The following is a 12965-nucleotide window of genomic DNA, read 5'->3' as shown; positions in this document are numbered from 1 at the left end:
CAACCGTTAAGTGCCGTTTTTGGGGGGAAAAACGGGATGCCATGATGGGGAGAGAGAGAAAGAGAGAGAGAGAAGAGAGAAACGGGAAAAATAAAGTAAAATAAATCAAATCAAACAACACAAGCTTGCCTAACTATGCCGCGGGGTAGGTGTAAAAAGAAAACGGGGAGAAAAATAAGTAACGTTTCGCACTGAGCGGCAAACAGGAGTCAAGAAAGTTTAGTAGCAGCAAGTAGTACATTAACGCAACACGATCATGTACGATCGCTTGTATTAGTATAATAGACCGGATTAAGTGTGAGTATTTTTGTTCTAAATAGTTAGGCTTTTAGGGAGTTAAAATAAAGCTAAGCTAAAGTTTTGAAGAGATAAACAATACACCTTAAACCGTTCTTAAATCGGGTAAGAAGAAGAGGTAGGGAAATGGAAAACCATGAATAAGAAAGAAAACGACAGGGTTCGTGTCTTATTCATCTGTTCTTCTGGTTGCCATTTTTATTTTCTTATCATCATTCTCCCGCACGCTTATGTTAAGCTTCACACTTCCTTTCATACGAATGCAACGAGCTAGTGTTTGTTTTTACATTGTGTGTGTGTTGTGTTTATATTATACGTGTTTGTGTGGTGTATTTTTGTTTTATTTTTCTGTAAATCCTCTTCGAGATCGTTACCTGTCGATCGTTGATCTCACCTCTCCCGATCGTTTGTTTGCATTTAGTGTTTGCGTTTTGGCTGTGTAAGCTTTTACTGCTTTTATATCTTCCTTCTTATACAAAACTACCAACTTGTTTGTTTGTTTGTTTGTTCACTTATGTTTTACAGGTAACCAATGTGCTGCGTTTTTCGGGTTCATTTTACACACTTTGTCTGTTTGTTGTCTCATTCCTTTTGCTTTCTTTTGCGTTCCTTTCTGTTCGCTTGTTTAGCATTTCTACTCGCTTAGCTGTAATATGGCGCTAAATATAGTTGTATACTTGTTAGATCTTTCTTTAGCATATGCATGTTTCCACTATGTTTTCCTTCTGCTTCTGCTTCGGCAATTTACTTTAAAGCGCGACTGGTTTTATATCGTTTTGTTTATCGGTGTGTGTGTGTGACTGTGTGTAGTAAAAGCCTGCCTGGTTTAATGTGTTCACAGGTGTAGCTGTGTAATAGTGCAACTATTGTATAATTCTTTGCAAAATGGAAACCAAAACCACGGTTAAACTGTGAAAAAAAGTCAATCAATCCTAAACCTAAGAACCGTTGGCTGTGTAGCATTGGAAATAGACTGCTTTTTCCCGCAGCAGGAGCGTTTGCAGTGCACTCAAAAGAACGTAGCGTCACACTTCTTACACTCTAAAATTATACTACATCAAATGGCAAAGTAGAGGAACGAAATGGTCGAACCCAAACGAGCGAGCGTTGTGTGTTTGTATTGGGTTTCGGTGTTTAGCGTTTGCCTTAAATATTATCCGCATGTTTGTTGGCCATTTTTCCTTGGCTTATGCAGTTGGTTAAACGTTTTCGGAACAAATTTTTGCGAGGTGAGTCTGTCCGCCGTTTGCCTTAATTCCATTTTCCTAATTCGAGCGCGCCCATTCTAATCACCCAAGATAAACAACAAAATGCCCCGAACAAAGAAATGCGCTAAGCAGGAAAATAAAAACCGAAGCTCAATTTATGTCAAGCCGATAATTACCGATAGTGAGCAAGTAGTGAGTAGTATGCCGTATATGCGGCCCACGCGGGCTCGAGGGTGTGAAGGTCGTTTCGTAACGGTTCGTCCATTAATTGGACACACCACAACGCACGATCGCTGTAATTAGTTTAGCAGCTTTTTTCGTACGTTTGTTGGTGGTGCTGGTGTGGTGAAGGTGTCTTTTCTTGAGTAACACAGCCTATTGCCCCATCCCGGGCGCCCGTCGAGTGCGGAAGGAAGGAAAGAGTCCTGGGACCGAAGTGGCGTTGATGATGATGATTACTGTTTGACTTTACTTTTCGACGGATGGGGGCCGTCGGGCTGTTGGGTTTGGTGAAAAATTATTCTAGGTGTGGCATCACAACATCACCCCCCTCCCCGTTAAAGTACCCATCGATGGGGGGAAATAGCAGTTTTTGGGGCGAGGCAAAAACGATCGCCAAGAGCCCCGGCAACACCGCAATATTCTTGACGGACGGCGCACAAAGTAGTGTACCGAACTAGGGAAGGTAGACGGAGGCGAAGGCTCCAACTAATGGAACTATCAACCGTCGTGACTGGGCAGAAGTTGTACTGGTACGCTTAAGGTATGCATGGTACCACCACGCAACTAGACGAGCTATTTGCAAACAAAACAAAATTATCTGCCGTGTAATTCTAATTCCCGCTGCCAATGTTCTTCTCCTTCGTTTGCTTTCTTCGCCGCGTCGCTTTTGGGGGGGTTTAAAGTGTTTGCTCTAGTGATGCGGTATCGCCTACCAGTCGCACGTTTGCAGGGTGTATATTCCAATGCCTGGCGACAGAAACTCTATTGCAACAACTAACCTATAAGGCCGTTTTTTGTTTTGTGATTATTATTTCATACTTATGTTCTGCAACTGTTGGTTGGTTGGGGAATGTGTATTTACTTTACTTTTCACTAGCACAGTGAGCCTTAAACTGGTTAATTATCGGTTTGACATCTGGTACGTTTTGCGCACCTTCAAAGTGGGGGGACTTTCTGCAGCCAATTTCGATGATGCTACGGAACACGCGTTGCCGTTTCCTTTCGCCATTTGTATTAATAAACTTTTAAATTTTATATCTTAGTAGGAACCTTTATCGTTTTATCTTTGCTCAGTTTTCGTTTTACTTGCGTTTTACTGGTTAATCAAACACTAGAAAGTATAAGGTACGGTTTCCCGATCACATCAGGAAACCGCTTTCCATTATGGCATTATCTGTCGGTATATATGTCTCTGTATGTAATGCTTTTACTTGCTTTCGGAATCAAAATACTTGAGTGAGATTTAAAGTAAAGCCCTGCGCCCTTCTCACAATGCGCCCTGTTGCTAGTTTCACCAAAGCATTTACATTCAACGAACGCTAGTCTAGTGTTCTGTCTAGCCTCTCTTCTAGCCTGTTGCGTGAGGTGGAAATAAATAACAAATATTAATATTCGACAGGCAGCGGCGGCTGCTGATGCTGCTGCTGCTGCTGTGTCGTTTAAAGTGTTTCATTTCAATCCATTTTAGAAGCATCTCGCCTGCTATGTGGTGTAGTTTGTGTACAACTTTCTAATCCAATTCTAAACGACCCCCAACCTTTCCTTGCTACTAATACTGTTCTTATAAAGAAACGAGATGAGATATAGGGCAATTCGCCCTTAAAGCAACACAATTTGTACCGAAGAACCGAAACAGAGGACTAGAGGAAAAGAAAACGTTGCTTGTGTGTGTGTGTGTGTGTGTTGCTTAAACGGAACAGTTTGACTGTTTGTAAACATTTGTAGTGTTTTTATCATAAGCTAGTGTTGTTTTGTTGTTTTTTGAATAGTATGCATATTTTCCGTGTTAGTTTGTGTTAGTTGTGGCTTACGCTGTTTCTCGTTCCTTTTTTCACTACTGTTTCCCCATAGCTTTTATCCTTAAACAATACTGAATGCATGGTTTTCTTGTGTTGCGAGAAAAATGTAACAACTGTTTTTTCCTGATTCTTGTTTCCGATGTACACTACTCCATAGCCTTGTTTTAAACGTTTCAATCACGCCTCATTTGTGTGTCTCCGTGTTTGTTTGCTTGTTTTGGTTTTTGTGTTGTGTTGTTTACTTTAATTTCTTTAGGAACTTTAGTTAGTTTAGGACACTCACGCGTATCGCTAGCGAACCTTTTTCGTAATACCTAGTGATAATATTTATAGAAATCTTTCAATAATTAGGACCAGCGCCACTCAGCTGCAGCTGCACTATACTAGCTCAATAGTGGCCTGTTGGGGGCTACCACTTTGCAAAGGGAGCAAGAAAAAAAAAACGCGAGTCTTTCAAATCACTTTACGTATGGTGAAATAATCAAACCTTGGAATGGAAAGAGTGTAAGGAGGGAAACGAACTCAGTACTGTGTCTTGCGTATCTTTATCCTCCCCGTTCAGGAATGTTTCCTTCCCCCAAGTCTCACGGTATGCCCGTAAAGGGACCGCCCGAGGATCGCATCGCCTTCATCTGGGCCCACTGGTTCGTGTGCTTCAGCCGCATATGGTTGCGCACCGAGTTGGGATGAGCGAAGCGGCGACCGCACTGAATCACCGGACAGACCGGACTGTCGCGCGGATAGTGCCGATCGAGATGCTGGCGGAAAACGCGCGGCTCCAGCGGTACCTCGCACAGTGGGCAGGGCAGCAGATAAACCTGCCCATTACCCGCGCTACCCGAGGCCACGTTGGAGGAGCTTCCACTGCCATTGCCGCCGTTACTGCCGCCTCCAGCATTCGACGCGTTGGCACTGTTGCTGTAGGCGGCTGCAAACAACCGATCAGCAGCGGCGGCTGCAGCCGCTACGGCAGCCGCCGAAGAGGCCGACGATGGCGAAGAGCTGCAGGCGGGCTGTTGCTTGCTGTTGGATGATTTGCCGCTCCCGGAATCGTTACCAGCGGCGACGGACGAACGCCCGCCAGCGGCTGCCGCCGGAGACGCTGATCCACCGCGCTGGTGATCGGAGCCGCCGCCCGACTGGCCAAGATTGAGCACGTTCGTTGGTGTGAGGGTAGGTGTTGGCGGTGTGCTGGCCGTCGACAGCAAAAAGCCGGCCAGCTTCTGGTGGTGGTGCTGGTGCTGCTGAGCCTGCCGCTGCAGCAGCGCCTGCAGCCGAACCTTCTCGTTGAGGAAGTGTTGCTTGAGGGCGAGCTCGTGCGTGCCGGCCTTGTGATGGGCGGCAAAGAAATCGGCCGCCGCCTGCTCACTACCGGCATCACCCAGCGCACTGGCACTGGCAGCGGCGGCTGCCGCTAGCACCCCAGCAGCCGCCATCCGCTTGTGATACTCGCTGTCGAGCGTGGTGGCAATGGCGGACAGCCGTCCGTCCACCTTCAGATCGAGCTCGTTCTCTTCGCTTCCACCGTCGATGTCTTCCTCATCCTCGTCGTCCTCGTCGCGCAAGGGCGTCCGCAAGCCACCATTGTCGGGTGTGGCGTGGCTAGCCGCCGGCACACGCCGTTCCCCATTGCCGTTGTTCTCCTCGTCGTCGTCGTCCTCCTCCTCCTCCTCCTCTCCGTCACTGTAGGTCGGCTTTTGCCGAGCTGGCACTTCGGTGTGGTTTGTCGCAGTGGACCGTCGCAGGGCGAGCGCCTCCCTTACGTCATCGAGCACGGACGGGCCGTTTATGCCCGCACGCTGACCGCGGCCATCGTCCGGCTGCTCCTCGAACGTTTCGTCCGAGCGCATCGAGATCGACGGTGAGGCCACGGTGTGAGATCGCCGCTGCAGATTCTCGGCCACCTCCGGATGGTGACGTTTGAAGCGCTTGGCAAAGCGACGGTGCTGTTGCTGCTGCTGCTGTTGCTGCTGCTGCTGCTGCTGCAGCTGGTGGCGGCTGCCGGAGGTGCAATCGAGCCCGTTCTGCTCGTGATCGCGCCCCCGTCTCCGGCTGCCCGCTGCCCGGTCGGGTTCGAGTATGCCGGCCCGATGATGCTGCGATGCGTCATTTCGCGGCGGCTCATCGATCTCCTCCTTTATCAACGCGTCGCAATGTTGCCGCGCATCTGCAATCGTGTTTGTATTAGCGTCATTGGTTTCAGGGTGGTTGGATGCAGAGATGGCAAGAGAGAAGAGTTTGAAGGGTGGTAGGGAGGGTGAAATGTGTTTTGTATTCGTCATGTTTTATTTTATCTTTGATCGCGATACGATTTTGCCGCTCAGTACCACGCGCCCAACTCGGGTGCACAGTGTTTGAACAATGATGATTTCTGATCGCCCGAATATGTACGTATGGTTTTTTGTTTTGTTTTTTTTTTTTGTGCTGCCGTTGTCTGGCCGGATCGAATTGATCTGATGTTGTGTGATTAATTTTCGCTTTACGATCGTTTTTTTGCCTGCCGCTTTTTGTTCGCATTCCCGTCCACACACAGGCCTGCTTTTTGGCAGACACCGTAGCTTTATGGCACATGCTTTTGGTTTTGTTTTGTTTTTTTAGAGGGGTTTCAGATTGTTGGCGAATTCCATCGCTCCCCAGCTGGCGAATTGTTTGTCTGTGTGCCATTAAGTACGATTCGTATTTTCAGTGTGGGTGAATTTTGATGCCGATTTTGATTTGTTTATGCCAATCGAGTTAACCGTGTGGACGGGCAGGGTAGGGTAAAGAAATCATTACACAATCATCACAAGATCACGGCCATTCATGCGCAATACAGTGGAATGATACTTCTTTGTTGCGTTTTTTTGTTGTTGCTGGTGTTGGTTGTATTTTGCAATACATCATTCTTGCCCGTCTTCATTCCACGTAACATACGTTCATTATTAATATTTATCTATTTAAACGTTCCTTACTAGCTTACTAAACGATAAGGATGTACTATAAGGCGAAACGGAAAGCTTACACAACGAAACGAAATCATAAAACGGGAAACGAAACAAGGACACATACGCACACTTATTAAAAAACATAAAATATAACAAACACACACGCATGACCGAGATAACAGAAAACAATAAACGAACAGAACGAGATACATATGCAAAACGGGACAGTGAAAAAAAAACAAAATAATTTGGAGGGGAAAATAATAGAACCTAATGCGAAATGAAACTTAGTTCAAACACGCTGGATGAGTGAGCGAAAGTAATACTATCGCTGCGTAAAACAAACACGAGAATAATGAAATGGATGTTTTTTTTGTTTGCAAATGCTGTCCCTCTCGCTGACGATGATGCATGTTTTCTATATGCGTATCGAAAATTTTGGTGCTGTCTTTTTGGTCTAATAGCAGCCGTGGTAGAGTTTTTCGATGTTTTGCTGTAGGACATAATTTGGATAAATTTTGGTTCAATAATTATAGTTTTTTTGGTGCGTTTTTTTAATCCAATTATAAATTTTAGTGCCCGATTTCTTGGGAAATAGGTTTGGTATATTGGGCCCTGTCCTGCACATTGTAGCCAATTGGTTTGGTGGGAAATCCCGAATGCTGTAAATGCCAATGCCGAACAGTTCTGCCGGGTTTTGTTGGTGGTGCAAGAACGGTTGTATATTTTTGATTTGGATGCGTTCCACTCCTGTACGTTTGCTAGCAACGTACAGACGACCTAAAGGCACACATACCCTCCCACGCACACACACATACACACACGCATTAGAACACGGACACAGTAGCGAAGGAAGCGCATTGATTGGGGTGGAAATTCTGGGGCAAAACACAAAGGTGATAGGAAGAAACGAATATCAATTTTACTCACAAAAAAAGGAAAATACTTTTATAGGACATATGCGAAAAGGGAAAAGAAATGAAACTGTAAATAGCTCCGAATTCAGGGACAGGAAAACAATGCAAAACACATAAAAGACACGTATTCTCGGGGCACTGCTTTGCAAAACTGTCCTAATGATTGTCCTAATCTTTTTTGTTGTTTTTAGAACAGCGCTTTTTACTTGTTCCATTTTATTTTGATTTTGGTTATATCCAATGTTTCTTCTTAATCTAAACTATTTTCAATGTGTTTTGAGTACAATTTTACTCGTTCGATTGTGTGAAATTTTGATTGCTCGCTACTCATCGTTAGTAACTAAGCTTGACATTTTTCGTGTGTTAGTTTTTGCCTTTGTTTTTCAGTGTTTTATTAGTACAACGATCAATTTTGTATGCATTTTGCGTTCGTATGTGGGAAGCTTTGCCCTTTGCTAACGTGCCGTTAGCTTCCTAATCACCGTAATGTAGTGAGTTTGGACCGGTCTGGCTGTGTGCGTGTGCATGTTTGTAGCTCGGTAAAATGGCGATCATTTGCTCGATCAAGCGTCAAGCGAGATCGCTCGTATGAAGGGAAGTTTAAAAAGAAAATTTTGTTTTTTGAAGATGAAACAAAAAGTACAGCCTGGGCTTGGGAGAGCAAGATAGTGCTGTGCTGGTAAGGTATGGTATATAAGTGTGCGGGACGCTAACTAGGCTTGGGGTCGATGCTCACGTGCTTGCGAGAGGTGAGTGAAATTTAGTATGCAGGTTAATAAATTTTGTGCAGGATGGCTTAGAGGGAGGCCTAAAACATTGCGAGACGGTAGTAGTGGGTGGAAAGAGTATGTGTGTGTGTGGGTGCATTGTGTTAATCTATATTCATTTGTTGCATATCTGTATGTGATAAACCAATTGAGACCAATCGAGGAAAGGATCGAAGTTATTGCGTATATTACAGAGAGAGAGGAGAGAACGAGGAAGTAAAATCTAAATAAATAAACAATAATGAAACAAACACACGCGTGAGGAGAAACAAAAAACATAAGCACACACTAAATAAGTGGAACAAAACAAAACAAATGAGAAAGCTTAATAGTCCAACGGGATATGAAATGATGAAATTAAAAATGAATGTCAGTAAAAGGAACGGGACCCATACATAACAAAAACAAACCCAAAGAAAGCAAAAGAAATATATAGTAAACTAACGATACATTTCAAAAACCCAAAACTAAAGGAATGTTTAAGTTAAGTAAATATTAATAATTACGATGCTGAACAATCAGAAATCATTATTAAACACTGACGATCGGTATTAATCGGTACGTTTCGGTCGTTAACATCGCTAGTATGGTTACACCGGAGGCGCGAGAGTAGAAGCGAAGCGTATTCGTTTTATTGCTTCACTTGATAGCTAGATAGGTTGTTGGTATTGTGTGAGTATTAGAAAAAAGTAGGAAGAGTATTGAGAAAGATTTAGTTGCAAAACAAACGAGTGTCTACTCTAAACAAACGATACTGCGATTGAATTTCCATACAAATAAAAGAGATAAATGTATGGAGGCTGTTCTATAACAAAATCAATTATCTAAACAAACTAACCAGATGCAGAAATTGAAGTTGAAAGGTTGTACGAGAAAATGCTTTTTTGAGATGTTAAGGCATGATCAATTGAGCTTGTAACTGTCGATTCTGCTTTTGTGACACTGTAAATAGTTTTATTGGAACTATAAAAAATGTCAACGATAATTTCTTTTTGGACATCTAGAGCAATGCATGTACAAAGAATTACATTTATTCACTTATATTTCCCTCGAAATGGAGGCGCACAGTACTTCACGCGCAATGCCACGTGTGTCTCCTCGTTCGAATCGTTCCATTTCTGCTAATAAAATGGAGCGATATGTTTTGTCTCTTTTTTCCTAAGTGCAAAAAAAAAACTAATATCGGCAAATCAATGTGAATTCCACAGCTCACCACTTTCTCCCCACAATAAACCGCCCGTTCGGTAGGACTGGATGAGTATAATTAAACAAGTTTTCCCGACTTGGATGAACATGGCCGTACATGGTGCGTCCGTTACATCGACAGCGAGCAAAAAGAACTCGTCGATAAAAGCATAAAAATATGTTGCAAAACATCATAAATCTAGTTGCAAAGCAGTTCAATGTTCAATGCTGTCCAACGTCATCGTCAACCCGATAAGCTGCTTGGATAAGGCAAAGGGAGGCGGGAGGCGACGGAATGGATTTATTCATTTGCAATCAGGCGTAGGCTTTGAGTCTAAACGGGAACATTTGGGGGGGAGGATGGAGGGAATGAAGCAAAGGGGTCCAACCATACACGGCTGTTGTTTTAATTAGAAAATCGATTAAATTTTTCCCTACCGTTTGCCTGCTTTTTTGTTAGAGAGGAAAAAAAACAATACCCCCGACTGCCCGATTAGATGGCAGCGATGGTGGCTTTTCTATCGAAGCAGAAATGAGCACAAATTTAGTGGAACCCGGTACGATGATTATTACCCGATCGGTTATTGTAATTGTATTGGGCCCGGTGTGTTGCGTTGTTGTGCTGCTTCGCTGCCCGACAGACCCAACCGATCCTGTCCGACCTGTCCCCATTTCGAGTTAAATAATGGAATGGTGGTTTGACTAAAATTTTATATCCAGCCAACCGAACAAACGGATCCCGGTACATGTGAGAGGGCTTGCAGCAGAGAGAGAGAGAGAGAGAGAGAGAAAAAAACGTATGGGAAAAGTCCACCCACACCAACCATGGTGAAATTACACGCTTTATGAGCTTGCTGGGCGCTAAAGGGGCGCAGCGGAAGCAGGTGAGCGAATTGGCTTAATGAAAGCGATTGATTGAATTTTTAAAAGGACGGGTAAAATCGTTCCCCCACCGCTCTATCGATGGATTTAGAACGATTTTATGTCTTTCGATAATTATTCGAACGGAAAAGTTGCATCCTTTCGGCCTAGTCCTGGGATGGCAACAAAACTTCTTTTGCGCCCTGCTAATGCTCCCCTCGCCCCCTTCCCACTTGCGGATGCCGGAAGTGGAGCAAAACGATTTGATAATTTCGATTAGCCTAAAAAGAGTGCTCGAGAGCTGAGGAATGAATGTCATGAGCAGCTTTTGGCGTCGCTTTTTAGATAAGATGGCTCCAATGCCGAGAGCCGGTGAACGTTTGCCAAAAAATCTGCGTTGCGGGTAGCGGGACTAGCGAAATAATAAAAAAGAATCATCCGGCATGTGGCGTAAGCGTAAGACTATCAAATCACCGGAAAAGTGGCTGAAACAAACAAAAACCCATTCATCCCGGTCGTACCACCGAAGCCCTGCCCCGCTCCCGTAGTACAGAGCTCGTTTGCTAAATGATGCTTTGCCGTGCCACTGAGTTTCTAGCCTCCGAGTCTCCGGACGGACTTCCCCCGTTTTCGTCCACCGGCGGCCCATCGCCCCATCCTGAGGCGGGAAAACATTAACGTCAATGGTGTCACTGTCGCAAATAGTGTAGTGGAGCGCACCTAGACGCACTGCTCGGAGGCAGATAGAGAACCCCCACAAACGGTAATGGTACACAAGAGAGAGACAGAAGAAGAGAGAGAGGGGAGGGCATAAAAATGTTCCCCGCAATGGAGCACACGAGAGGAGGCCGGCGCCGCAACCCTGATGGGGCAAAGGGTTTGCAGGCGGGATTTTATAATCACATTCAATGGATAATTATGCCTTAACTATCATTAAAATATTCCATTCTGAGGATTATAATTATCATCATTTCGACATTAAGAATTTTGCCCATTTCGGACGCCGCAGAACGACGCTGGAGACTGAGCTTCCTTATCCCGGTGGCGTCGCAGTGGGTTTCTTCTGGCAGCACCGGGAGAGTAATGGGGCAAACACGGGGTGTACGAATCAGGGGTGAGAGCATGTGTACGGGGATTGAGTTTGCATTAGAGTAGTTTTGGCCCTTGCGAAGGAAGGGTTTCAGGGGCAGTGGGTAGAGTATCTAAGCGAAGGTCCCCGGTAAAGTTGGCTTGTCTGTCATTCAGGAGTTTTTGGTAACATCGAGCTTTGTGATGGCTGTTTGTGATGCCAAAGCCTACACGCTTCACAATGTCAAAATTGCTTTCCATAGGTGAATTTGCCCAGCATTGTACTTTTTGCGGGTGTCTCTCTAAGTGTCTGTTGTTACCGGTTCATCAGCCAATGTCTGGGGCCGAAAACAGTGAGCCGTTGAACAATGGTGTCAACTTTTTGGGTGTAGTAATAAATTTTAATTCCTTCAATGGTAAGGGTTTCAAAATCTGCACAGCAAGTGGAGTTTTTAGTCACGCTCAGAGGTAAAATGAGGATGAGTCTAATATACTGGGGAGCTGCGTGCTGTAAAGGGTCTAATGATAAATTTATGCACAAGACGGCTAAATGATCTTGTGAGTCGGTTTGACTGTAAAGCAAAGCCTTACAATACGATCGAGAGGATGTTGTTGGTGGCTTCATGAGGGGTCTTCTTTTGAAAAGCACTCCTTAATCATGAACCTAAATAACCCCAGATTCTGGATGTAGTTCCGTTGTCCTACAAACTATACGAGTAGGTTCCTTACTTCCTAACACGTTTGTTTATCTGAGAGACAATAAAAGAAAGAAACTCCACCGTTCCAAAACCAAAACCGAGGGACGAAAAACTCTAAGCAGGGAGTTATAATTTTCGTAATTGAAAATGCTTGCTCTACCACATGTTTGGAGTGGTTTGCTTGTTTGTTTGTTTGTTTTTTGCTCTGTTTCGAAGACGTATTGCATGTTTGGTATCAGTTTGTGGCCACTACTACAAACAACAGTTCGCCCTTGGTCCTTAGTCTTGGCTCCCCGAAAATTCTAGCTTGACGGTTATATTCCTTGCCGATTCTCAAATCAAGCCCGGCAGAACAGCGGAAAGGGAAATGAATAAATGAAGAAACGTTCCGTTTCTCGAGTGTACATGATCTGAGCAGACAAGCGCGCCGCTAGAGCTCACGTAGGGGAAGCAGCATGGCACACAGACACACACACAAAAAAGGAACAAAAACACTCTTTAAACGACTTCTCCGCCTGAAGTCATGTTGGATTGTTTGTTGTGTGTTAAAATTTGCCACCCCAAACAACACCCAAAAAAAAAAACCTGTTGTCTAGAACGTTTCGCGTTGTTCCTCGCACCGCCAGGAAACGTATGCAATCCGCTGAAGGATGAAGGACAAGTGTTTGCTTTCTTTGCTCTCCACACCTTGAAGAGGGAAAGAGGACAACAATAAAAAAAGAACCACAACCACTGGCGATTTTTTTCTTCTCAGTTATCAATTAGTCAGTCGGAATATGTTCCAACAACTGGTTATGGGCTGGTGATTTTCTGTATGCTTTTTTTTGTTCTGTGTGTGTGTTTCCACGTATCTAGTCCACCGAATCGAGTATCACACGATATCGTGATTTCTGTCAATTTCCACCGACATCCGAAATCGTACGCAATCCCTGTCAGCGTGGGTATTAGTTTTTCTCTCCCTTGGCTTGAGTTCTTTCCCTTATGTTTTTTGTTTTGAGTGTTGATTTTTTATTCACATT

General features: G+C 44.4%; 2 protein-coding genes across 9 annotated transcripts in view; one reads left to right on the top strand and one right to left on the bottom strand.

Moving 5' to 3' along the window:
* LOC120955667 (ejaculatory bulb-specific protein 3-like) overlaps positions 1–12965 on the top strand; it is a 322541-nt gene that overhangs the window by 107695 nt on the left and 201881 nt on the right. The window lies entirely within an intron of this gene.
* Positions 1–12965, bottom strand: part of LOC120954873 (protein abrupt) — a 109732-nt gene that overhangs the window by 6096 nt on the left and 90671 nt on the right. For 4 of the 8 annotated variants that reach the window (XM_049608577.1, XM_049608576.1, XM_049608575.1 and 1 more), the window contains one exon: positions 8–5693. The exons of 3 other annotated variants lie outside the window; for them this stretch is intronic. In XM_049608577.1, the coding sequence (XP_049464534.1) occupies positions 4111–5693 (1583 nt within the window). In that variant the 3' untranslated portion in view covers positions 8–4110. Of the gene's footprint in view, positions 1–6; positions 5694–12965 lie in introns of those variants that run through there. One more of the 8 variants, XM_049608578.1, reaches the window with a different exon arrangement.

The sequence above is a fragment of the Anopheles coluzzii genome, chromosome 3 (genome assembly GCF_943734685.1).
Source record: "Anopheles coluzzii chromosome 3, AcolN3, whole genome shotgun sequence".
Classification (NCBI taxonomy): Eukaryota; Metazoa; Arthropoda; class Insecta; order Diptera; family Culicidae; genus Anopheles; species Anopheles coluzzii.
The sequence above is the reverse complement of the archived record's forward strand: the minus strand, read 5'-3'. Positions and strand labels throughout refer to the sequence as shown.